The sequence below is a fragment of the Suricata suricatta genome, chromosome X (genome assembly GCF_006229205.1).
Source record: "Suricata suricatta isolate VVHF042 chromosome X, meerkat_22Aug2017_6uvM2_HiC, whole genome shotgun sequence".
NCBI lineage: Eukaryota > Metazoa > Chordata > Mammalia > Carnivora > Herpestidae > Suricata > Suricata suricatta.
Genome location: NC_043717.1, coordinates 34,415,948 through 34,438,148, shown reverse-complemented (window position 1 = coordinate 34,438,148; position 22,201 = coordinate 34,415,948). Strand labels below are relative to the sequence as shown.

At 39.0% G+C, this 22,201-nt stretch overlaps 2 protein-coding genes across 11 annotated transcripts in view; one reads left to right on the top strand and one right to left on the bottom strand.

Moving 5' to 3' along the window:
* CASK (calcium/calmodulin dependent serine protein kinase) overlaps positions 1-22,201 on the top strand; it is a 362,608-nt gene that overhangs the window by 185,793 nt on the left and 154,614 nt on the right. The window lies entirely within an intron of this gene.
* GPR82 (G protein-coupled receptor 82) lies at positions 464-14,066 on the bottom strand. 7 transcript variants are annotated; one of them, XM_029929399.1, is made up of 5 exons: positions 14,023-14,066; positions 12,932-13,798; positions 5,541-5,673; positions 2,635-2,694; positions 464-2,497 (listed from the first exon to the last, which is right to left on the bottom strand). In XM_029929399.1, the coding sequence occupies exon 5, from the start codon at positions 2,461-2,463 to the stop codon at positions 1,456-1,458; it is 1,008 nt and encodes a 335-aa protein (XP_029785259.1). In that variant the 5' UTR covers positions 2,464-2,497; positions 2,635-2,694; positions 5,541-5,673; positions 12,932-13,798; positions 14,023-14,066; the 3' UTR covers positions 464-1,455. The 7 variants fall into 7 exon arrangements, with proteins under 7 accessions (XP_029785259.1, XP_029785260.1, XP_029785264.1 ...); XM_029929400.1 differs by lacking the exon at positions 14,023-14,066 and adding an exon at positions 9,580-9,793 and having other exon boundaries at positions 12,932-14,007; XM_029929404.1 differs by lacking the exon at positions 14,023-14,066 and adding an exon at positions 9,580-9,793 and having other exon boundaries at positions 13,123-14,007.

Here is a 22,201-nt window from a genome sequence, read left to right as displayed (position 1 = left end):
GAAGAAATCACTGCGTAGGGGGTCTTTAAGCAGTCTCTAACGAAGGAACCGGTTACCATGAACATTTATTCAACTTCAGTTTCATTTAACTTTTTATCTGGTTTTTATGTGAACAGAGAATGCAAGTACCTTGGGAGTAGAAAGAGAAAGCAGGCTGCACCTCAAAAGGCACCTATGATCTTTGGGGGAAAATAAAATACATTAAAAAATTATTTTCTCATATAGCACAGGATATAGTCACTGTCATTTTTACATGGAAGAAAGAAATGACTGAGAAATGCTTACGGTTTGAGTATTTATTTAGATATTGGAAAAAACTGGGGCAACTTATCTATGTACTTCAGTTTTTTCATCAGCAAAGTGGCATCCCTTATGGTGGTGATCATTAAAATACATGTAAAGCATAGAGGCAGAGTGCGTGGTGCTTGGCAAATGCTTAGTAAATAACAGCTACTCATAATAGTAACATCATCTGATTTAATAATAGTACCTCTGAATTACATAGTATTTTTCCATTCTAGAAATGAAGAACTTAATACTTTAAGAGGGTAAGTAAGTTGCTGGGGTTTGTCTGGCTAAATAAGAGAAAAGGTTCAGCTAGGATCTAACCCAGTGGCTCTTAACTCTAGAGACCAATCTCTCAACAACAACTATTATACTGCTCTTATCATTCATTCATTTATTTTCACAAAATTTGATTGAACATATCTACATGCCAGGTACTATTCGTTATTAATCACACTATTTCTATTGAATACAGAGAATTTACAAGATGTGATGAAGATCAGCATATAATGACATTGTATGAGCTCTTAACATATAATGACATTGTATTAGCTCTTTATTTAGACCAAGCCTAACCCAGAGATTTAAGCAAATCTATAAAATCACTGGCTTAATAAATACTGGAATTGATGATTATCGATTCTCATAGTACCATGAGCAGACAGTGCAAAATAGTGCATTTATAAAGCCTTGGATTTTTATACTCTGTTATTCATACATCTAGATAGAACTTCATTGAGGACATTTCTGATTGCCTTTTAATTTTTTTACATTTTTAAAGTTACCAACCAAACACTAAGCCTAGATGAGCCCTTATATTGCCACTACTAGAAATCAGAAAAGTCATAAACCATTTGCTGCTTTATCCTACAGTCATGAAATGTTATGTTCTAAATAAAAACATACACAGTTGAGTTTAAAGAGAAAATGGTCTGTTGCTTTCATATGCAGTGAGATCCTTATAACATGCTTGACTTTTGTCTCTGAAAGTCTCTGCCATCTCAACTTGTAATATTAGTAGAGCTGGAAAGTGAATTTTATGGTTATTTCTAAAACCAAAGAGGGTTTCTTAGGGCTGTCAATCAAGCCGTGATCTGGTAATCCTGTAGTCCGGTATCCCTAATCGCCATATAAGCAGTCTTCTATTTGCTGGTGTTTTCTAGTCAGAAGTCATCCATAGGGTTGTATATGTGGTGAATCAGATTTTGTAAAGAGATTATATAGTGTCTTTTTGAATGTTTTATCTAAAAAAAGAAATATAATGGGGTCTGTGCTGCTTCTGGCTGATGCGAGACAGGTGAGGATGTTTTTTATTTCAATTAAATAATTAAGTTGCTGACAGTTCTCTCTCTGATGCAGAACATAAAAAATGGGTTTAAAAATGCTATATGGAAGGAAGCAAACTATTAGTAGAACCTGGATGACCAAAAGATGCCTTTTCACAGAACTGTAAGTCAAATCTTTCTCCGTAATGGACGTGCAGGTCCTTACTTTCTTCAGATGGCTGACAAAAGAGTAGTATGATGTTAGTACGACTAAAAATGAAAATCCAATAAATGTGGTTCCAATGAGGCCTGCAGTCTGAGAGATCATGGCTCCTAGTTCTGTCTGCCGATTATAGCACACATTCTCTTCTCCTTTTGTAGCCTCTACAATGCAGTAGTATATGATAACTGGAATAATTATGCCGAGTACAACTCCCCATATGTAAACACACAGTTTTCTAGCAAAGTTGGGCTGGCGAAATTTTTTCAGTAAATGGCCATAAAATACTTTCTCATAGCACGAAGTGGTGTCTTGGACTGAATCCTTTTTCATTAAAGTAGCATAGCGGCTTATGGCAATCCAACTTAAAATTAAGAGGCTGACAAACATACTCACGTGCATGGATAGAGTTCCCAAAAAATTGACCACTGTGCATTGTGCAGATCGATACTCCCATTGAAAACCTTTCAGGAAATAGATACCCATGAATGGCATGGCACTGCACACAAGTAAGTTTGCAGTCACAAGATGTGCTAGGTAGATGTGCGTCGATGTCTTCTTGCCTATTTTTGTTAATACCCATTGAGAGAGAGAATTTCCAAAGAGACCAATGATGCAGAGGAAGGTATAAATGATTGGTAAAGCCATGGAAGAGAGGCTGGATGGTTGAATACATGTTGAGTTGTTACTCATTTATAGCAAATTTTCTTGAATTTTGTCTCAGGAGCTAGAACAGAATTGCAGATATTTAATATGAAAATGATAGAAGGTATTTAAATGAATAGGTTTTCAAAAGCATTGGATGAAATAAAATAGTAATGTAAATGTACTGGATGGAAAGAGAAAGTACAGAGGTTTTCTTACCTTTTCTAATTACAGTTGTCCAGTGGAAATAAAAGAGGTGATTGTGGATAGTGCCTTGGTCTAAAAAACAAAATTTGATACAAATAGTTAAATGCCTGAGATACTACATACTGGCCAAAGGAAAATTGCAAAAATATTTTGTGGCCACATTAATGGAAGACTGATTTTTAATTATCACCTTAATTCTACATAAATTGTACACGCTTTTCAAAACGGTATCTTTTCATGGCTAGGTTAAAGCACCTGTCTGTAATACTACTGGAATCCTCTCTTTTCGTATTTCACAGTAAACTTGAGTCGGGGACGAGCTAAATGGGTGATTGGGATTTTTTTAAAGTTTATTATTTTTTGAGAGAGTGCGCACGCACAAGCACGAGTGGGGGGTGGCAGAGAGAGAGGGAGAGAGAGGATACCAAGTGTGCTCCACGCTGTCAGCACGGAGCTCAGTGCCGGTGGGGCTCGAATTCAGGAACTGCGAAATCATGACCTGAGCCGAAATGAAGAGTTGGACGCTTAACTGTCTAAGCCACCTAGGCACCCCAGAGTGATGGGCATTAAGGAGGGCACTTGTTATAATGAGCACTGGGTGTTGTATGTAAGTGATGAATCACTGAAGTCTACTCCTGAAACCAATATTACACTAATGTTAACTAACTAGCATTTAAATAAAAATTTGGAAGTAATTAAAAAAAAAGTAGTAAACTTAATTCTACACAAATAGACAAGATGGTGGATTGAATAGAAGGCAGGTATAGTGACCAAGGATAGACACCAAAATATCAGGGTCTTTACCAAAAGGAATGGGTAGTTTCTTATTTTAAATATTTAAAGCTAAACTACCATACTGCAGTTTTTTTTTAACTTTAAAATTCTTTGTCAAAACTGTAGTTGCTGTGTTTGTTGGTTAGAGTGCCCTCATGTGTCCTTGTGTACAATTTAGTACCTTGGTTTCTCAAACAATATGATTTTTTTAGAAGGTATTTTAATCATAGCCTAAATACAGGTATGGTTTTTGCTTTTTTATGTCTTGTTGTTTTTTTTTTAAGTTTGTTTATTTATAGTAACCTCTACACCCAATGTGGGGCTCAAACTCACGACCCTGAGAACACTCTTCTAACTGAGCCAGCCAGGGGCCCCTGTGTCTTATTTTTAAATGTTTCTTGCATCAAATGGTACATACGAAGTGTTGAAGAGTCACATACAAACTCTTTTCATTATTATTTTCATCCTTTATTCTTTTCAGGTGGGAATAACAAGTTATTGGATTTTGGTAAATAAGAATCATGAGCTCTATTCAGAATGTGCCACATTTCTGTTTTTATCACCATAACTTTCTAGGTACCACATTCTCTTTTATAAAATTCTAGAGTGGGAATTCACAGTCTTTTTTTAAATTATATCCTGTCTTTTGATAAACACAAAAATGTTCCCATGCATCTGCCTTCTGAGATGCCGTGCACCGCCTTCTTATATGCCCGTAGCCCCTCAGAGCTGTTTCACTCTCTACCCTCTTTTCAGAGTCACACTTTTTAATATTTGCATCTTGGATTACAGAAATAGGGAAGGAAGGGCACCTGGGGGCCCGGTTGGTAGAGCTCGCAACTCTTGATCCTTGGGACTATTGAGTTCGAGCTCCACATTGGGTATAGAGATTGCTTACAAATAAAATCTTAAAAAAAAAAAAAGTTGTCTTCCAAGTATGTTGTTAAAACTTTTAAATAATTTTTTCAACCAAGCAATCCCCAGCAAGGGCTTGAAAGTTTGAGGGGTGTACAGTGTCTCCAGGTTCAGTACTGAGACCCTTAATGATTATCTACCACTGTCTATAATTTTATGTTTCTACGATTTTTATTGAGAAAACAATCCATATGATGCAGTGTGAGTTTATATCTGAGTCCAGGGCAGCCTAGCAAATTAGAATAGGGTTGCAGGGGCGCCTGGGGGCCTCAGTTGATTAAGCTTCTGAGTTCGGCTCAGGTCATGATCTCATAGTTCGTGGGTTCAAGCCCCGTGTTGGGCTCTGTAGTAACAGCTCAGAGCCTGGAGCCTGCTTCTGATTCTGTCTGTGTCTCTCTCTTTCTGCCTTTCCCCTGCTTGTTCTCTCTCTCTCTCTCTCTCTCTCTCTCTCTCTCTCTCTCTCTCTCTCAAAAATAAATAAATATTTTTTTTAAAAAAAGAATCTGGTTGGGGCACATGGGTGGCTCAGTCGGTTAAGCCTCCGACTTCGGCTCAGGTCAGATCTCACGTTCGTGGGTTCAAGCCCCACATCAGGCTCTGTGCTGACAGCTAGCTCAGAGCCTGGAGCCTGCTTCTGGTTCTGTGTCTCCTTTTCTCTCTGCCCCCCCCCCACGCTCTGTCTCTCTCTGTATCAAAAATAAATAAAACATTGAAAAAAATAAAAAAATAAAAATAAATAAAAAAGAATCTGGTTGCAGTTAGTGTATTACCAGTTGTAAATATGTAAAGCCTAACCTGTAACTTGACTGAATTAAAAATCAGTCAAATAGAAAGTAAAAAAAGCCAGTTTATTTCCTAAGAAAAACTTATTTGATTCAAATAGATTTTTAGTGAGAAATGGAGCTTCCTTTTCTGATGATATTAAAGAAGAACCCCCACCTCCCAACCCTGTGCAGATAATGCATTATATATTAAAATCCAAAAAGGTAATAGTGCTTCTGTATTCACAGATAGTATTCCCTATTTCTCAAACTAGACCCCCTCACACGACATCTGCTATCCCTTTTGACTGTTGCCTTGCTTTCCTATTTTACACTTAGCACACACTTCCAAACAGAAAGGAGGTAAAAAGACTGTAGTGATCGGTTTTCAAAATGTAAACATTTTAGTCCTGTTAGAGTTTTTATAGAGTTAACTTTTTAATCTAGAACTTAAGTGATCAGTCTTACCTGTATGAGTCGTTTCCACCAGCGAAGTCTCTGCTGTTCAGGGCAGGAAAGTTGAATTCCAGACTGAAAATTCTCAGACCATCCAGTATCTTTCGAGTCTAGTCAGTGTGAGTAGATTCTTGTATGACATGTACTACAGTAGGAGGGAAAAAGGAAATTAAACAGTATTGAAGAAATTCAATAGTTATGGTAAATGTAGCAAACTACTTCTCAAAAAACCTCATTTCTCTATTTCTGTAGTGGGAGGAAGTTTGGTGGACAATATATATATTGTACTTCCTTATGATTATTTCATGAACCAGTTTTACCTCAAGTAGCTTTATTAGCATGGTTGACTGATGTTAATTAAGTTCAAATTAAGTTCAAAGGTTTAGTCCCCTGTAGCTAGTCTTACACATCACAGTGGTAGAAGGAACTGCTTCATAATAACCCAAGAAAATACTGGTACAAACACGTCTTTAAAATCTCCTGCAGATAGTTTATTTGCAGTTCATCTTTACCAAGAATAAAGGGCAAGAAAACCCAAAGTTTTCTTCCCTTAGCATCTTACTAAAATCAAATATCATAGAGGCAGAACAGAATTTCATGAAAGCCTTTGTTTTAAGGATAGAGTTGGATGGAGCAGCACATTGTGAGTACAGACCGCACCCAGGGGTTTGGGTCCCTACTTGGAACCTCCCCATTCTACTTTGAATTGCCCCATGTGGTCCTCCATTCAGATTCAAAGTAGTGTACATTGTTTGGAGCATTTCCTAATGGATTTGGAGAATCCTGGAAAGTGCCAGAATCCAAAGACCAAATATTCCTTGGATAAAATGAGTAGTTCTATTATGATATATAAAGAGTGGTGAAACCAGTTTTATAAAGAAAATCATTTAATGAGTCTGTGAACTAGTAACTAAACGCAAGCTAAGTGTGCACCTGACTTGCGTCACACACTACCCTTCCTTGTGTTAGAGAAACCACTGGGAGTCTGAGAATAGGAACAGACATGTAATTTCGTCAAGCTTAAGCACTTCAGCTATCCCTTAAATCTTCATTCAGAAATAATAGAAGTACCTTGCCGTTTCTCATAACCCCCAACACATATCTTATATCATGTTGATTACACAATTTTCCCTAATGTTTGCCAATTGTGCTGTCGAAAACAAAAGTGAGAATTCCCTGAGTGCGTTTTGCCCTGCTGCTGTTCATCTTTGTAATGCTTGCCCTCACTTTATTAAGAACAGTGACTCATCCAGGGATATATGGCCATTGAGTACAGAGTAATTTGGCCTCTGGAATTCATATCATTTTTACTTCAACAGCTTTTCATGTTCCAGGAAGGAATTACTTAGAACAACAACAACAACAAAAAGTTTCAAATAATTTAGAGAAGAAAGAATGGAAATGGAATGCTGTGTTTATAAGTAATTGAGAGATAATTTTAATATTACCATTGCACCTTTAGTGCCAAAAGCAAAAAGATGTCCTTGCTCTCCAGCCTTTCCTCCATTGTCCCCAAACTCAGTAAATGATACCATCACCTCCTCAGTTATTCAAGCCAAAAACCTAGGAATCATCCTTGATTCCCCTCTTTCCTTCACATCTCACATCCAGTCAATTCCTACAGCTTCCACTACTCCCACCAGTATTCGCCACATCGCATGAAAGCTTATTAAGTGCCAGGCATCCTGGTCTGTGTTTTACATATCGTATTTAATTTTCACAGTATCCTGTGAAGTAAGTAGTACAAAATATATTCAATTTAAAAGTGAGGAAAACAACCTCAGAAAGGTCACTAAGTTGCATGGTATCACACAACCATCTGTCCTCGCAACTTGGTGGCTGGCTTACACACACACACACACACACACACACACACACACACACACATCCCCAGCAAGTGATTGGAGAAAACAAGACCAAGGTACAATGTCTTTTTTTTTTTAAATCTACTTCTGAAATCAACATTATCACTTCTGCAGTATTATGTTGGTCACACAGAGCCAGTGGTGATTCTTTGTGAAGAGGTAATTAGCAAGAGGTGATAATCGTTGGGAGCCATCTTGGAAGCTGGCTGCCAAAGGATGTCAATCAACCATTGAACCAGGGAAGAGTCAACTTCTTAAAATAATTGTCAGGCACCTGATCATTTATTGAGCAAGAATGCCTGGATGGATATACATTTTGCCATTTCTTCCTGTCTTGATTTTTAATGCTCTGTATTAAACAGTGCAATTCATTTAATGAATATTTATTGGAGCTCCTACTGTGTTTCTAGTGGTGTGTGGAAGTCACAGAAGTATATTAGCCACAAGCTAACAGAGGGTCTCTGGAAATTCAAGAGCAGTTGAGCAAGCAAGCCAAGAATTCAGATTAATATGTGATGTGTGACTTTAAATGCTCTACAAACTAGAAAAAGGAGAACACAGTGAATCATAATAGTTCTTAAAGGCCAAAGGAGCTAGAAGGAAAGCGAATATGTGCTAAGCAACAATTCTGTGCTAGGTACTAGGCAGAGTATTTTACATAGGGGAACCCTAGCAATGGGTGCAGAAGTCCCATTTTATATGGGAGGAAACTAGGTCTCAAAGAGGTAAATAATATGTTAAATAGCATGCCCAAAGCTAGTAAATTAACTTGAAAGCACGCCCCCCCCCCTTTTTTTCCAGTCTCATCCCCTGCCTTAGAAAGCAGGAATTATTGGTCTTTCTTGGGGGTCACTTGTACCTAATGTTACTTATAGGTTAGTAAACTGAGGTCAAGTTTTGAATACTTTCTAAAGATTTTTTTTATGTTTCTTTATTTTGAGGAGTAGGGGAACAGAAGCAGAGAGAGAATCCCAAGCAGGCTCCACACTGTCAGCACAGAGGTCAACGCTGGGGTCAAATTCATGAAGCATGAGATCATGACCTGAGCCAAAATCACGAGTTGGACGCTTGGGGTGCCTGGGTGGCACAGCCGGTTAAGCATCTGATTTCAGCTTAGGTCATGATCTCATGTTTCATGGGTTCCGGCCCCACGTCGGGCTCTGTGCTGACAGCTTGGAGCCTGGAGCTTGCTTTGGATTTTCTCTCTCTCTCTCTCTCTCTCTCTCTCTCTCTCTCTCTCTCTCTCTCTCTCTTTCTCTCCACCCCCCACCCCTTTCCTGGTTGTGCCCTCTCAAAAATAAATTAAAAAACATTTTTAAAAAGTCAGATGCTTAACCACCTGAGCCACCCAGGCACCCCACAGTTTTGAATACTTTTAACTGTGTTGAGACAGGGTTTCCTTTTTTAGGCTGTAAGGTAGCAGAATTGACTATGGAAGAAATCAAGTCCAATTTTTTAGTCTTTGCAAACTTTGGACTTCAAGCTAATTTTTATCCATGAATAACAGGATAATTTTTTTTGATTGAGGTGATTTTGAACTCTAACAGTTATATGAGGAACTTTTAAATTTCTATTTTTCTAAGAAATACTGCAATTTAGAAAAAATGTAAATGTTAGAGAATACCAAATTCACAAAAACGTAACTTGTCAGGCAGAAATTTCAAGGATAACAAGTGCCCTGTAAATGTGGCCAACTTTTCTCATTCATCCTTCTCATTCATCCCTCTTCAAAGTTCTGCTTCTGTTCTCCAAGTGAAAATGCTCTTGTCCAACACTTCTAGTCACTTCCTCCATCATTTGTCAAGCACTGATTTCCTAGATGTTGTGCTCTGACGATTTATTTCTTGAGGTGTTAAGAGTAGCTCCCCAGAATATAAACCCTGCCTCGTGCTAAGTTTCCTGCTTTCAACATATTCATGTGAGTATCAAGTGAATGATTTACTCTGACCCCAGAATTCGTGTGGAGAGTCATTCAATAAGAATGATTCAGAGGGCAGGCATGTGATAGTTTATTTTGATGACCATGGTGAGCTATGTACGGCAAGGGGGCATGAGACTTTTCCATACTCATGTGTACTAGAGGGATCAGGATTAGGGTCCCTTAGCAATTCCCCCAGAGCCAGAACCTAGAGGACACCAGACAGCTCACTCATACCTGAACCTCGGTGCTTCAACCAGACACTTACTTTAAGCTAGTGTCTAAATTGGCTGCAGTTAGCCTTCTTGAGTGCTCCTTCTGGTGTCGGGAGTTCAGGGCACCAGGGGGCTGATGTGCAGGAAGAGAAGGTAGGCCTTATGTAGTCTGTCTTAGAACATCATGTTCAAAAGGTAAATAGTTCTCCCAAAGGGGGCAGTGGATGCCTCTTATCCAGTTCGGTGTACACCCAAGCCAGCGGTTACCTTTAGGAGAAGTGCAGCAAAGACCTGTTACTCAAAGCTGTGGTTTGTTTGAGGCTCGCTGAGCCCCCTGCTCCCTTCAGGATGTGGTGTCTGACCACAGCCCCATCTCCAGCGCACTGTTCACCGGCTCCTGCTGCGACTGCAAGCAGCTGTTCTCATGGCCAGTCCACCCGTCATCGGGGTGTAAAGGACCTCTACTTTGAGAAGCTGACTTCTCAGCAAATCATGGGAGTATTTCCCTCAAGAACAACTTTAAAAACAGCAGAAATTACAGTCCAGAGTTGGGAAGTTGATAACCACACAGAAAAGTGATGAGCTTTGTAAGAAGGGTCCAATGACCAAACATAAATGGACCTACAAATCAAAGTTTCATTATATTTGGCTTTTGCCTTTTCACATAGGTTTGCATACAGTGGATAGACATGGTATTCTAGAAAGGCACACCATGGAAACACTGTGGCAGTCTCTGTGGCAAGCCTAAGAATTGGAATCATCTAGGGTCACTTGGATACCTCAGTCGGTTAAGCATCTGACTTCAGCTCAGGTCTGGTCTTCAGTCAGGATCTCCTGGTTCATGAGTTTGAGCCCCGTCTCAGGCTCTGTGCTGACAGCTCAGAACCTGGAGCCTGCTTCAAGATTCTGTGTCTCCCTCTCCCTCTGCCTCTCTCCTGCTTGCTCACTCTCTCTCCCAAAAATACATAGCATTAAAAAATTCAAAAAAGGAATGACCTCATTCCATTGGTTTCCAAAAGCCAGAGGTGGCAATCGTAAAGTAGATGGCAAATCAGGTTCAGGGAAGGGAAGAAACTTCAGCATCAGACTAGACGAGGAAAAAAATTATTTTGGAGGGCAGTCACATTTTGAATTTCAACATGTTTGAGTGACTTAAGGTTAATTCCTATGCTTCCCGAGCCTGCTGTTCTTTTTTTTTTTTTTTTTTTTTTTAGGCTCTTTGAAAAGCCAAACGTAGATAGAGAAATTCGTGAAAAGGAAACATTCAATGATAGAATTCTAAAAATAATTTAGGCTATCAGATTGCCCCAGGTACAAAACACCTACGCCCTGGGAAACAATAACTTGGATTGCAGGGAGGTTTGGGGAATTAAAAAGGTAGAACTCTCACCATTTTCCCTTTCTTCCCAAGACCAGGGTTTCCTGGCCAGTTTATTACTAATCATTTCTTCTGAATTTCTAGATACAGTTGTCTTGAGGTGAAATCCCCTACCCCACGTCACTTCTTGTCCTTATTCAAGGGGCAAGGAGAGAGATGTGAGGGGAAGGTGAGGGACAGACGGTTGGGTACTTGAGGTCTTACCTCCAGAAAACCTACAATAATAAATGGCAGCCACTGAAGTACTTTTTATATATATTCATTCAATTGTTAAGATATATCTGGGGTAGATACTACTATTACTACCATTTTCTAGATAAGGACGTTTAGGCCCATAGAAGAAAAATAACTTGCCAATAGTAATATGAGAGCTATAGTGTAGGGCTTCGATTTGGATGCAGGCAGTGTGACTTCAGAGCCCATATTCTTAGCTGCCACCAGAATCTGGTTTATTGTCTTGGATAAGGTAACCAAGTATCCCCAGTGACCAAAAAATGTATCTCATTTATATATCTGTTTGCAGTTTTCAATCTGGAAATTTATTAACTCTTTCCAACTCGCCATTGTAAAGGTACATTTTCCCCTTTGAAATAGGTAAGTAATCAGAAGGTCATATTTTGAGCCTCTGTGAATGTTTAGCATTCATTCACTGATGATCCTTGCCTATCTTACATTGATGGATGCATCTTGATAGTATTTTGATGGACGCAGATATATTAGACTTGAAGTAGTCATTTCAAGGCATTACTCTAAACAAGTCTTGGTGTTGAGATAGTTCTCCAACTATGCTATATGTGGCATAGCTTCTAATTTCACCGTGTTTTCTCTTATTTCCTGTCCTCCATCAAAAACCAGCCTAAAATGTATTGTCTTAATAAACCAACAAATAGAGCGTTGGAGCCAAGAAACATAAGTTATCTGGAGTGCTGTACCTCCAGAAATACCAGTAGTGAGAACTGGAAAAAAAAAAAAAAGAAAGAAAAAGAAAAAAACAAAACAAAAAAACAGTTAAATATTCATGCACAAGTCTGGAATGCATTTCTTTGGCAATGCTTTGGCCAGCAGAGGGCAATGTATTACCAGCCCTAGTGAAACGTCTCTCGTAATTAAAGGCTGAAACATGAGCTGCCCACATTGCTGTTTTCCAGCTAGAAATGTAAAACAATTTAAAAGTTTAGTTATTTTAAATTCTAACAACACGATAAACTTCAAACTTTAGCTGAAAAACACTTTAAAGGTCACAGAGTACAAGTAATTGTATGGACAAAGATTTCTGTCCTTAAGATGAAAACCCATTAGCAGTCATCTGCCTTTAATAGGGTTTGTCCTGCTCTTCTAAGGTTCATCCTGTGTGGACTTTCTGATTTTGTACCAATAATTATCACAAGAATCAACTTTGTAGAACATTCACAGCTACAATTACTCTAGTAATAAAAAGAGTCTTATATTTTAGTATGTGAAAGTTACAATCATCTAGTTTTATTTAGCTTTTATTTAAATCCTATAAACTCATGGACATAGTTTTAAAAGTTAAAACATACTGAAAGGCTGAGGTGCCTGGGTGGCTCCATTGGTTAAGCATCTGACTCTGACTCAGGTCATGATCCCACAGTTCGCGGGTTCAGGTGCCGCATCAGGGTCTGCACTGATGGTGTGCAGCCTGCTTGGGATTCTCTCACTCTCCCTCTCTCTCTGCCCCTCCCTCACTGTGCATGCATGTGCGCGCGGTCTCACTCTCTCTCTCTCTCAAAATAAATAAACTTAAAAAATAAAGAATACTGAAAGGCTTATAATGAAAATGTGTCTATTAATAAATATAACTTAAAGCATATTCAGCTCTCTCCATCAGGGGGAGCATATGCTTGTTTTTATCTCTGAAAACACAATGTTACTACATCTTCCATAACGCTGCCACTCCCCAGCCTACAGTGGTTTGGGAAATAGCCATCTCCCTCTCTTCCTCACACACACAGCTTTCAAGTAAAATAACTCATGGCATTTCCTTTTTTGTTAACGAAATTACTTACTGTATCCATTGTCACCTTATTAGAAATAGGACACACGTTTCATCTCTGTTCTATGTGCATCATGTATCCATCTCCGCATGCCAAGCCACCCCCAGACTCCCAGACTTGATGGCTTATGACAACCGTTTGTTCCTTCTTCAGTTCTGCATTTTGTTCTGGGCTCAGCTGGGCAGTTCTTCTGGCAGTCTCACCTGGGGTCATTCATGCAGCTTGTAGCCTCTTAGTCATCCGGCAGCGGAGCTGAGACTGGATGGACCACGATGGCCTCACTCATGTGTCTGGAGCCTCAGCTGGGATGGTTGTGCACGTCGAGCATCTCTCTCCATGTGATCTTTCCACCGGGTTTATTTATAATGTGATAAGTCTCAGGCTTCCAAGACGGCAGAACTAGAAGCTGCAAGGCCTCTTACAGTTTTGCTCAGATATCCTACGACGTCCATCACATTTTATTGGTCAAAGCAAGTCACAATAGCTGCCCAGACTCAAGAGGTGGGCAAAGACTCCACCTCTAAATGGGAGGAGCTGCGGGGAATTTTAATCTACCACTTTTTTTTTTAATGTGCTTGCTATGGTAACGTTTTATCTCGATTTTTGTATTTTTCCCCCCAAAGTGTGTTTGCATTGGCTCTTTCCCTGGGGATTAATACAGTATGTGTACCTCAGAGTCCATGGTTTCTTGGGCAGTATTTCAAAAAGAAAAAGAGGTGCCCACTGTGTCCCAGTTTGGTCTTGGAGCAGTCATTTTGTTTTGATTCTTTCTTATATTGAAAAGTACATCAAAAGTATCATGAATCCATGCTGTTTCTTATGCACTTCTTATCTCTTTCCTTTCTGATTCCAGAATATTAATCCAGGTTTTCAGTAAAACTAGAAGAAAAGTCCATTTTCACTAGATTGATCCTGAAAGCTAGATAAATTCATCGGCCCCTCCAATACTGAAGCCCGAAGGGGTGTAGATTAGTATAACTCACTCCTGTGGTAGCTTCCCCCCATCCCGCCCTCCATGCTGGGTTGTAGTCGCTACTCAAGATTTCCTTATATGCAGGATCACAAATGGAAACTGTCAGAGCAGGAGACCCACATTTACTTACTTGGCTGGTTCCTCTCACTAGTTGCCACATATATTTGAAACCCTGTAATCAGGCCCCACAGGAGCTGACCCTGTGTGTTCCAGTGTTTTTCAAGTCTCACTGGCCACAAAGGGGAACTGAATATGAACATGCATGCAAACCTCATCAGTTCCCTTTGCAACCAGCTGAAAAGTTGTTTTTAATATAGAGGAAACAATGTTTTTCTTTTGAGTACCAAATAATTTCCATGCAGACCTGAAGCATTTCTGCTTCTGACAGATCAGGAGACACACAAGAAAAGAGGGCAGTACGTTGTGAGGAAGGCAGTTTAAAGACAAAGTAGGAAAACAGAGCAAAAACTGAATTGAGGAAGAGAAAGGGGTACTGCTGTGTGCAGGAAAGGAACAAAGCAGAGGTGGGGGATTGGGGTACTAGAAAGTCTTAGTAAGAGAACACGAGAAGAGGCAGGAACTATGGGAAGGAAATGTCTATAACTGGAAAGGGCCTAGAGCAGCATTGCCAGCAGTATTAACAGAAGGCATTAAAATCTTTTGGTCCAGAAGTTTTCCATTGGATAAAATTTGAAAATATAACCGATTAGAGTAATTATCATTCCAAGTTCATGCTAGGGAGCCAGGTTATAGGAAAGATGCCTTATCCCCACTTCAGACTCCAATGTAGTAACCTGTTTGGCCACTTGGATTACCAAACAAAACCAAGGGTCAGTAAGAAAGTAGAGAAACCTAAGCACATAACATAAATGTCTCAAAGCTCCTAGAATCCACCAACTTACTTCAGACTTTAAATAGTTTCTCTCGCAATAAAAATGCCCACTATGTGTTGAGCAAGAGACCGAGGTCAAATTCACGACCAAAGAAGATTGAGGGAAACTGCTTTAGGAGCGCTGACTGCACATCAAGCAGCCTCCTGCCCCTCCTTCCACATGCACACATCTGAGTAGCCCCGAGGACAGTACTATAGTGACACATATGGGACAGCTGGATCGCAGGCCCCTGCTTGCCAGTCACTGAGGCAGCAAATGTTCCGTAAGATCCCAAACTTCTATTAAAGGGATCTAGAGGCTCCTGGGTGGCTCAGTTGGTCAAGCATCCAACTTGGACTCAGGTCATGATCTCGTGGTTCAGGAGTTCAAGCCCCATGTTGGGCTCAGAGCTGACAGCTCAGAGCCTGGATCCTGCTTTGGATTCTGTGTCTCCCTCTCTCTCTGCCCCTCTCCCGTGTGCGCTCTCTCTCTTGTTCTCTCTCCAAATAAATAATAAACATTTAAATTTTTAAATAAAGGGATCTAAAGAACATCTAATCCAAACTTTATTAAATGCTTGAAATACTTTGTTACCTTCCCAGCCTACTGGGGATCCAGACTGTATTGAAACACTTCTATTAACAAATAACTCACTGGCTTTCTATTCCATGTGAGCTCTGTAATCATTAGAAAACCCTGTGTTACAATACAGTGAAACATGCTGCTTGTAACTCCCATCCTTCACTGATCCTCTTTCAGCTTGCTCCCTGGAGCTACACGCTTTTGCTCTGCTTTAAGGCTACATAATCTTATTCTTTCCCCTGGTTTTCTGGGATCCTGCAAGGTGTCCTCACTGTCCTCTTCTATTTGTTCAACGCTCAGAGTATGGTTCTGACTAGCACAAGATCAGTCTATCACCACTCTTGCCCTGGACACTGCTGTTATTAATGAAAGCTGAAGTTAAATTATTACCTTTTGTGAATTTCTTCCCCCCCACCTCATTTGATCCAGATCAGCTTCCACTGTAAATCTTCCAAGTTCTGATGTTCACCTTCAGCTTCTGGCCAGTTCGTTCTATAAATTTTTCCCTTGGCATTTGAGTATTTGGATAACATATATTGAAGGTTTCTTCCTGGCCAGATACATTTACTAACTCACTCAGTCCGCATAACAACACTATCTATGAGTTGGATACTCCTTGTTTTCTCAGTAGAAGAAAGAAAGCTTGTCCAAGGTTACATAGTAAGTGGTGGAGCCAGAAATTGAACTAAGGCAGTCTGGCTGCAACGACCGCCCTTCTAACCTGGCTGCTACAGTGACTCTCAGTTCTATTATTTAATAATGTTTAATGTCCCTGAGCCAAGAAGACCTGCTGGATCCAGCCCCACCATCATCCCTGCCAGGGCCTTACTGATGGGATGATGATACTGCTCCATTGTTCAAGACTCTTCTCTGGGACTGTGTTTGATAGTCAGTACCAACATCTTCTGCATTAAAGCCTTTAGTAGGTCACCCCCTGGCCTCGGAGACTTTCTAGGCTTTCAAAACATTTGCATATCTGTTTGAATTTTGTAGTTAACTCTCAGAAAAGATTTCTGTGTTCTCAAGGGATGCCTCATTTGGACTCTATTTATGACTATAATGCCAAGCTAATTATAATTTCCTCTGCAAGTTCTTTATCATGGTCTTTGAGAGATGTACATCAAAGGACCAGGGTTATCTAGATTTTTTATTACAAAGTTTCTTTAAAGCAAAAGAGAAAAACATCTTACTTAGTGAGGTCTGGCAAAAGAAACCATAAGCAAAGGACAAGGTAAGGCCCATACAGATAGAAGTGACTTACAACCGACTTAAACAACAAAAGATTAGTATCCAGAATATGTCAAGAGCTGTTTCAACAATTTGAAAGAAACAAGTAAAAGATAAGCAATTAAGGGGGAAAAGGGGAGAGGTGTAGATATGATCCAGGCCATTAGCCCGAGAAGAAACCTGAATGCAGGGGGCGGGGAGAAACATGAGATGATGCCCCATTTCCCTTGTAATCAGGCAAGCACAAACTAAAACCACAAGGAGATAACCATTCACACCTACCGATGGACAGAAGCTAGTGAATCTGACAAAACCAAGTATTAGGAAATAAGAACTTGTGTCTTACCAGTGGTGGGAGAGGTGTATAAATTGGTAAAATCCCTTTGGAGAGCAGTTTGTCACAACAGAGATAAATTGGGGATGTGCATACCCTGACAACCAAGCATTTCTACTAGGTGTGAACCATAGAGAAATTCCACACACGCACACAGAGCGTACAAGAGACTTCACTTGACCCTGGTTTCTCATAGTGAAAAAGTGGAAACCACCTAAGGGCCCACTGTTAGGTAAAATGAAGAATTGTGCTGAACTATTGTTTGTCCCCACAGTAAAACACTGTGTATCAGTGAAATGAATAAATGAGGCCTACATGAGTCAACATAAATTGAGTGAAAAAGTTACAAAGAGGTGTAGTAGTAAGATACTATTTCTATAAATTTTAATAATAAATCTAATGTATATTGTTATACGTGGCTATGTGACAAAAGTATACAAATGCACATCAGAATGATATGTAGTAACTTTAGGAAAGAGGATCCTTAAGATGAGCTTTAGTGAACCTAGCTTTTGGGGTTATGTATGGGTATAAGAGAACAGTAAAGAAATAGGACAAGTGTCAACATGTGTTAAATTTGGGCGGCTTGCTGCTTGTTATGTTTTTTTGTGTTTGAAATGTTTTAGAACTAAAAAAAAAATTCTACATGGAACAATCAAGCTGAAGTATAACTGTAGCAGTTCACTGTTAATCCTGAAATAACCATATGACTCACTAAAGCAAAAAGAGATTCTATGCATCATTCACACCTGTATTCAAAAAACACAATTAGAAACCTTTATCCAGGACGCTTGGGTGGCTCAGTTGGTTAAGCGGCCGACTCTTGATCTCCACCTTAGGTCTTGATCTCAGAGTCATGAGTTCAAGCCCTGTGTTGGGCTCTGCTCTGGGCATGAAACTTACTTTTAAAAAAAATCTTTTTCAAATCTCATCCTAGCCAAATGCACTCTTAGCCAGAAGCAAAATTAATAAGGATGAGATGCTCTAATATTTGATTATTTTCCTCCATTTAAGTTTTATGCTTTTGGCTTTTGACATCACACAGTTTTGCTGAGTAATAAACAGAATTATTTGCCCCAAATACATGTTGCCAGTTTATGGCTTGTCTGTTTTTTTAAGACATCTCTGCATTTAACCATTATGCTTGGGCAGAACGAAATGAAAATAAAAAGCATGGTCTTTGCAGAGACAATTTCTATGGAGTAGAAGTCTACTAACTCATATTCTGTCATGTGTCGAAGACCATTTTACGTACGTGACTGTGATGGAAATGATAATATGTGTCCAGCACTCAGCATAGTAGAGGGCACAATAGCTCTCTTACTTTGCTTCTCGTTTTCTTGCATGTGAACTTGAAAGGGGGGAAATAAGAGGCCTAGCAGAAGTTTAGGACAAACCTAGCACTTCCTTTCCAGCTCTGAGTCTGTTGTTACCACCAACCAGCCAGCCCCCTCCTGTCTTCATCTGCCAACCAGCCGGCACTGGGGCACTGCAGCAGCCATTTGCTGGTGTGTGTTCTCGGCTGGGCCATGTAGCCGTGAAAAAAGACATTGCATCACCCAGTGTGAGAGTGTGCCTTCGTTTGTGTCTCATCTCAGTTGACATAGTTCAGGGTATATTCTAAGCTTTGAATGCTTTCTTCTGATCAAAACTAGAAGTTTCTTTCCAAGTTATGCTGTCTGTTGGTGTCTGACGTAAGAGGCTCTCCGACGTAGATGTCATTATCTATTGTGAATATTTCTCCTACTTTGTGCTTTTGCTTTTATGTTAGTTTGTGGCTTTTGACTAAAAAAAAAATAAGTGTGCATTTTCCCTGTAGTTATTTCTGACTTTATTAACAGAAAGTTCTTTCCCATTCACAGATGAGTTAGTCACTTACATATTTTTTAAATCTTTTAATGATTTCATTATGTACATCTGACAATCTAATCCACTTCTGTTTTTTGGTGTGGCATGAGGTGAAGCTGTAAACTGACTTTTGATTTTAAATAAGTGCAGCACTATTTATTAATCCATCCCTTCCTCTGTGCCCTTCGTGATGTTTCCTTTATTGCAGCGGTTCTCACGGAGGGAGGAAAGTGTAGCTCTTTCCTGTAGCTCAGGAAAATTTTCAGGAATCCACTTAACCCCACTTTGCACCGTTCTAGCGCATCTTGAGTACCAGAATCTTCAGTCGCCCCCTCTCTTTTGAGAGCCATTAATTATGTCATATAATCTTCTGTATCATCAAGGGTCTGCCTAGAGATTTGTATTCGGTTCCACTGATAAGAGTACCTTTGAACCTGCTGCACAGTGCTCTCATTAAAAGATAAGCATGTATTTTAATATCTGGCCAAATAAGTGTCCATTCATATTTCAAAAACCTAAAAAATAACCTGTTAACATGTTCCTGCAAAATCCAGGTTGCCTCTGGAGAGAACTCTATTTCATGTTGTTTTGCTCTTGTGGGCAACTTTCAGTAAGGTTTTGCTTCAAAGAGTTGTAATTATATTAGTTCTACTTTTATATCAGCAGGACTGAAGAATCTATTTTAAAAAGAAGTTGAAAAACCTTTTATACTTGAACAAAATTTCCTTTTTCTGTTGACCTGATCTTAGAAATTCAACCGTCATCAAACCCAGCTTTGCATGGAGTACTTTTCCAAAATGAATGACCGTACTCAGCATTTAGGCCTCAGTCTGGCAGCCAAGCAGTTAATTTTGCCCTTGTTTAGTTTTGCATATGTGAGATGCTATTTAGAAACTTGTTCTGAATACCTTTTGCAAGGTGAGGATATGTGTATATACCTGAGAATTTCCTTTTTCTGTATCCTTCTAGAGCTAAACCTTGGGTTGGGGAAGGTAGGGATAAGTGTTTCCTGCTTGCAAACACTAATGCTTAGTAGGAAATAAAAAATTATATATAATAAATAGACCTAAATTTGGTAACTCAGTAGCATGTTTTTCTAAAAATTTACAAGCATTCTCAGGATTCAATTTACTATAAGGCATATTATTAGCGAAACTTCTACCAATAAACAAAGCCTGTCAAAAGCTTATGCACAGATTGGCTTTTATCAAAATTTATTTTACTGCAAATATTACACCATGAATTAACTCAGTGTTGTACCTTTCCTTTTTTTTTTTAAAGAAAAATGCCATTGTGCAGGACTTTATATAGGGATCATCTCATTTAATATAAATAATGAGACAGCTTCTAGAACTATGAATGTATTTATATTTCTTTTAATGTTCATAAAACTACTAGTAATGTGATTTAAGCATTCAAACTGTATGTTTACAATAGAGCTGTATAGGGTTACAAGATGCTTACTAGTAATGTAAAAGAAAAAATATTTTAACTTTGAGAACATGAGGGGAAATTAGTATTGTCATATTTTAAAACCATATAAACAGAAATGATGAATTTCAGTTTGGTGTTATTTGCTAATAATGTCGGAGCAAAGTGATATAAATTTTTTCTGAGCTTCTAATTTTTCTGCAAATTTCAATTTTCTCAAATGTTTCTTGTTTCTTAAATATAATTTTGCTTTGACTAGTTCTTTATTCAGTCAATTGTGTGGACTTACTGAAATATGGCTGCGTACTAATTGTATACAAGCCAAATCCCATTAAAACATATTAAACCCATGGGGCACCTGGGTGGCTCAGTCGGTTAAGCATCCAACTTCAGCTCAGGTCATGATCTCACGGTTCGTGAGTTGTAGCTTCGCGTCGGGCTCTGTGCTGCTCCGAGCCTGGAGCCTGCTTCCGATTCTGTGTCGCCCTCTCTCTCTCTCTGTGCCTTCCCTGCTCTCTCTCGCACACTCACTTGCTCCCTCTCTCAAATAAATAAACATTTAAAAAAAATTGAATTAAACCCTAACAAAATTCTTCATACTCTTTAATACTGATTTCCCAAGTGGCCCACCTGATGGTTTGCAGAATTATTATAACTATAAGAAATTCTCATACTCTGTGACAGACTTATGAATGAATCTTTTGAGTTTGTCATAACAGGCTTTTACATATTTACTCAATGGCATTCTGATTCTGTGTCTGACAAAAAAAAAACTGAACAAATGCTGGACAAACTTTTAAGAATGCTTGCTTTAATGACATCTCCTGATTACAATTATATGATGTTCTGTACAGCTATATCCAGACACACCGACCAAGAAAAAATTGAAATACACCCACATTTTCAATTCTGTTAAGCACCCCTTTTCTCCCTCCTTGTCTTATTCATCCACTCACTCAGTTATTCAGCAGATACCTCTTGTTCACCTATGCGCCTTGCAACACGTTAAGCTCCCAGGAGCCCTTGACAAATAAGACCCCTGTCTCTTGGAGCTTAGTCTCCAGTTAGTTTTGAGCGTACATGAAAATTTCAGAACTTGCTTCCTTTATTTCTAATCTATGATTTTCTTTTTTTACAAAATATTTCAAACACTCAGCAATATACCAAAAATAGTATGAGAGGTACCCAAGTACCCAGGCTTAACAGACGTTAACATTTTGCCATGTTGGTTTCAAATCCCTCCAGCTGTAACCACCTAAAGTTGATGTGTTATGTTGTGTATATTATGCACATTTTGTTCTTTTAGTGCATATCTATACATCCGTAAAGAATGTCGTATTTTATGTGTTTTGTGTTTTACATGAATGATTTCACATGGTATATACCATTTTGCAGTGGGTTTTTTGGGTGTTTTTTTTTTTATTCAACATCGTTTTTGTTAATTCTTCATGTTGATGCATGCAGGTGTAGTTCCCTGAAGCACTGTGTATAATACTCCCTTTTGTGAATAAGCCACAGTTTATTTCTCCATTCCTTTGCTGATGCATACTCAGCTTAGGTCATTTCCAATCTCTGGATGTTATGAACCAGCATCACTGAGCATGATTATGTATGTCTTCTTGTGTACATGCTTGGGTGGTTATGTCAGATATATACCTAGTAGCAGACTTGATGGATCATAGGATGTGCATATCTTCAGTTTTACTCCAATAAAGTGTGGTCCAAGATGGCAGTCATTTATAAATCTGCTTTAAGGAAGGTGTGGGGTTAAGTCCTGTTGCTAACCTATCAAATTCTTAGCTTATCTGTTGCTTGATTTTACTGTACAGTATTTAAATTCGATTTTATCTAAGCAGTGATAGATAATAAGTGATTTCAGTTTTTAATTAGAATTCTATTATTTCATCTGTTATAGAGGTTCAAGCATAAATGGATACAGTAGCAAACTACACAGGCTTTTTAAATGACAACGAACATATTTTCTGACATGTTGGTCCTCGAGTCATTTACCTTTT

Bases quoted from the DNA above. Each gene is read 5' to 3' on its own strand.
- GPR82 (XM_029929399.1), bottom strand. From the start codon at position 2,463: ATGAGTAACAACTCAACATGTATTCAACCATCCAGCCTCTCTTCCATG.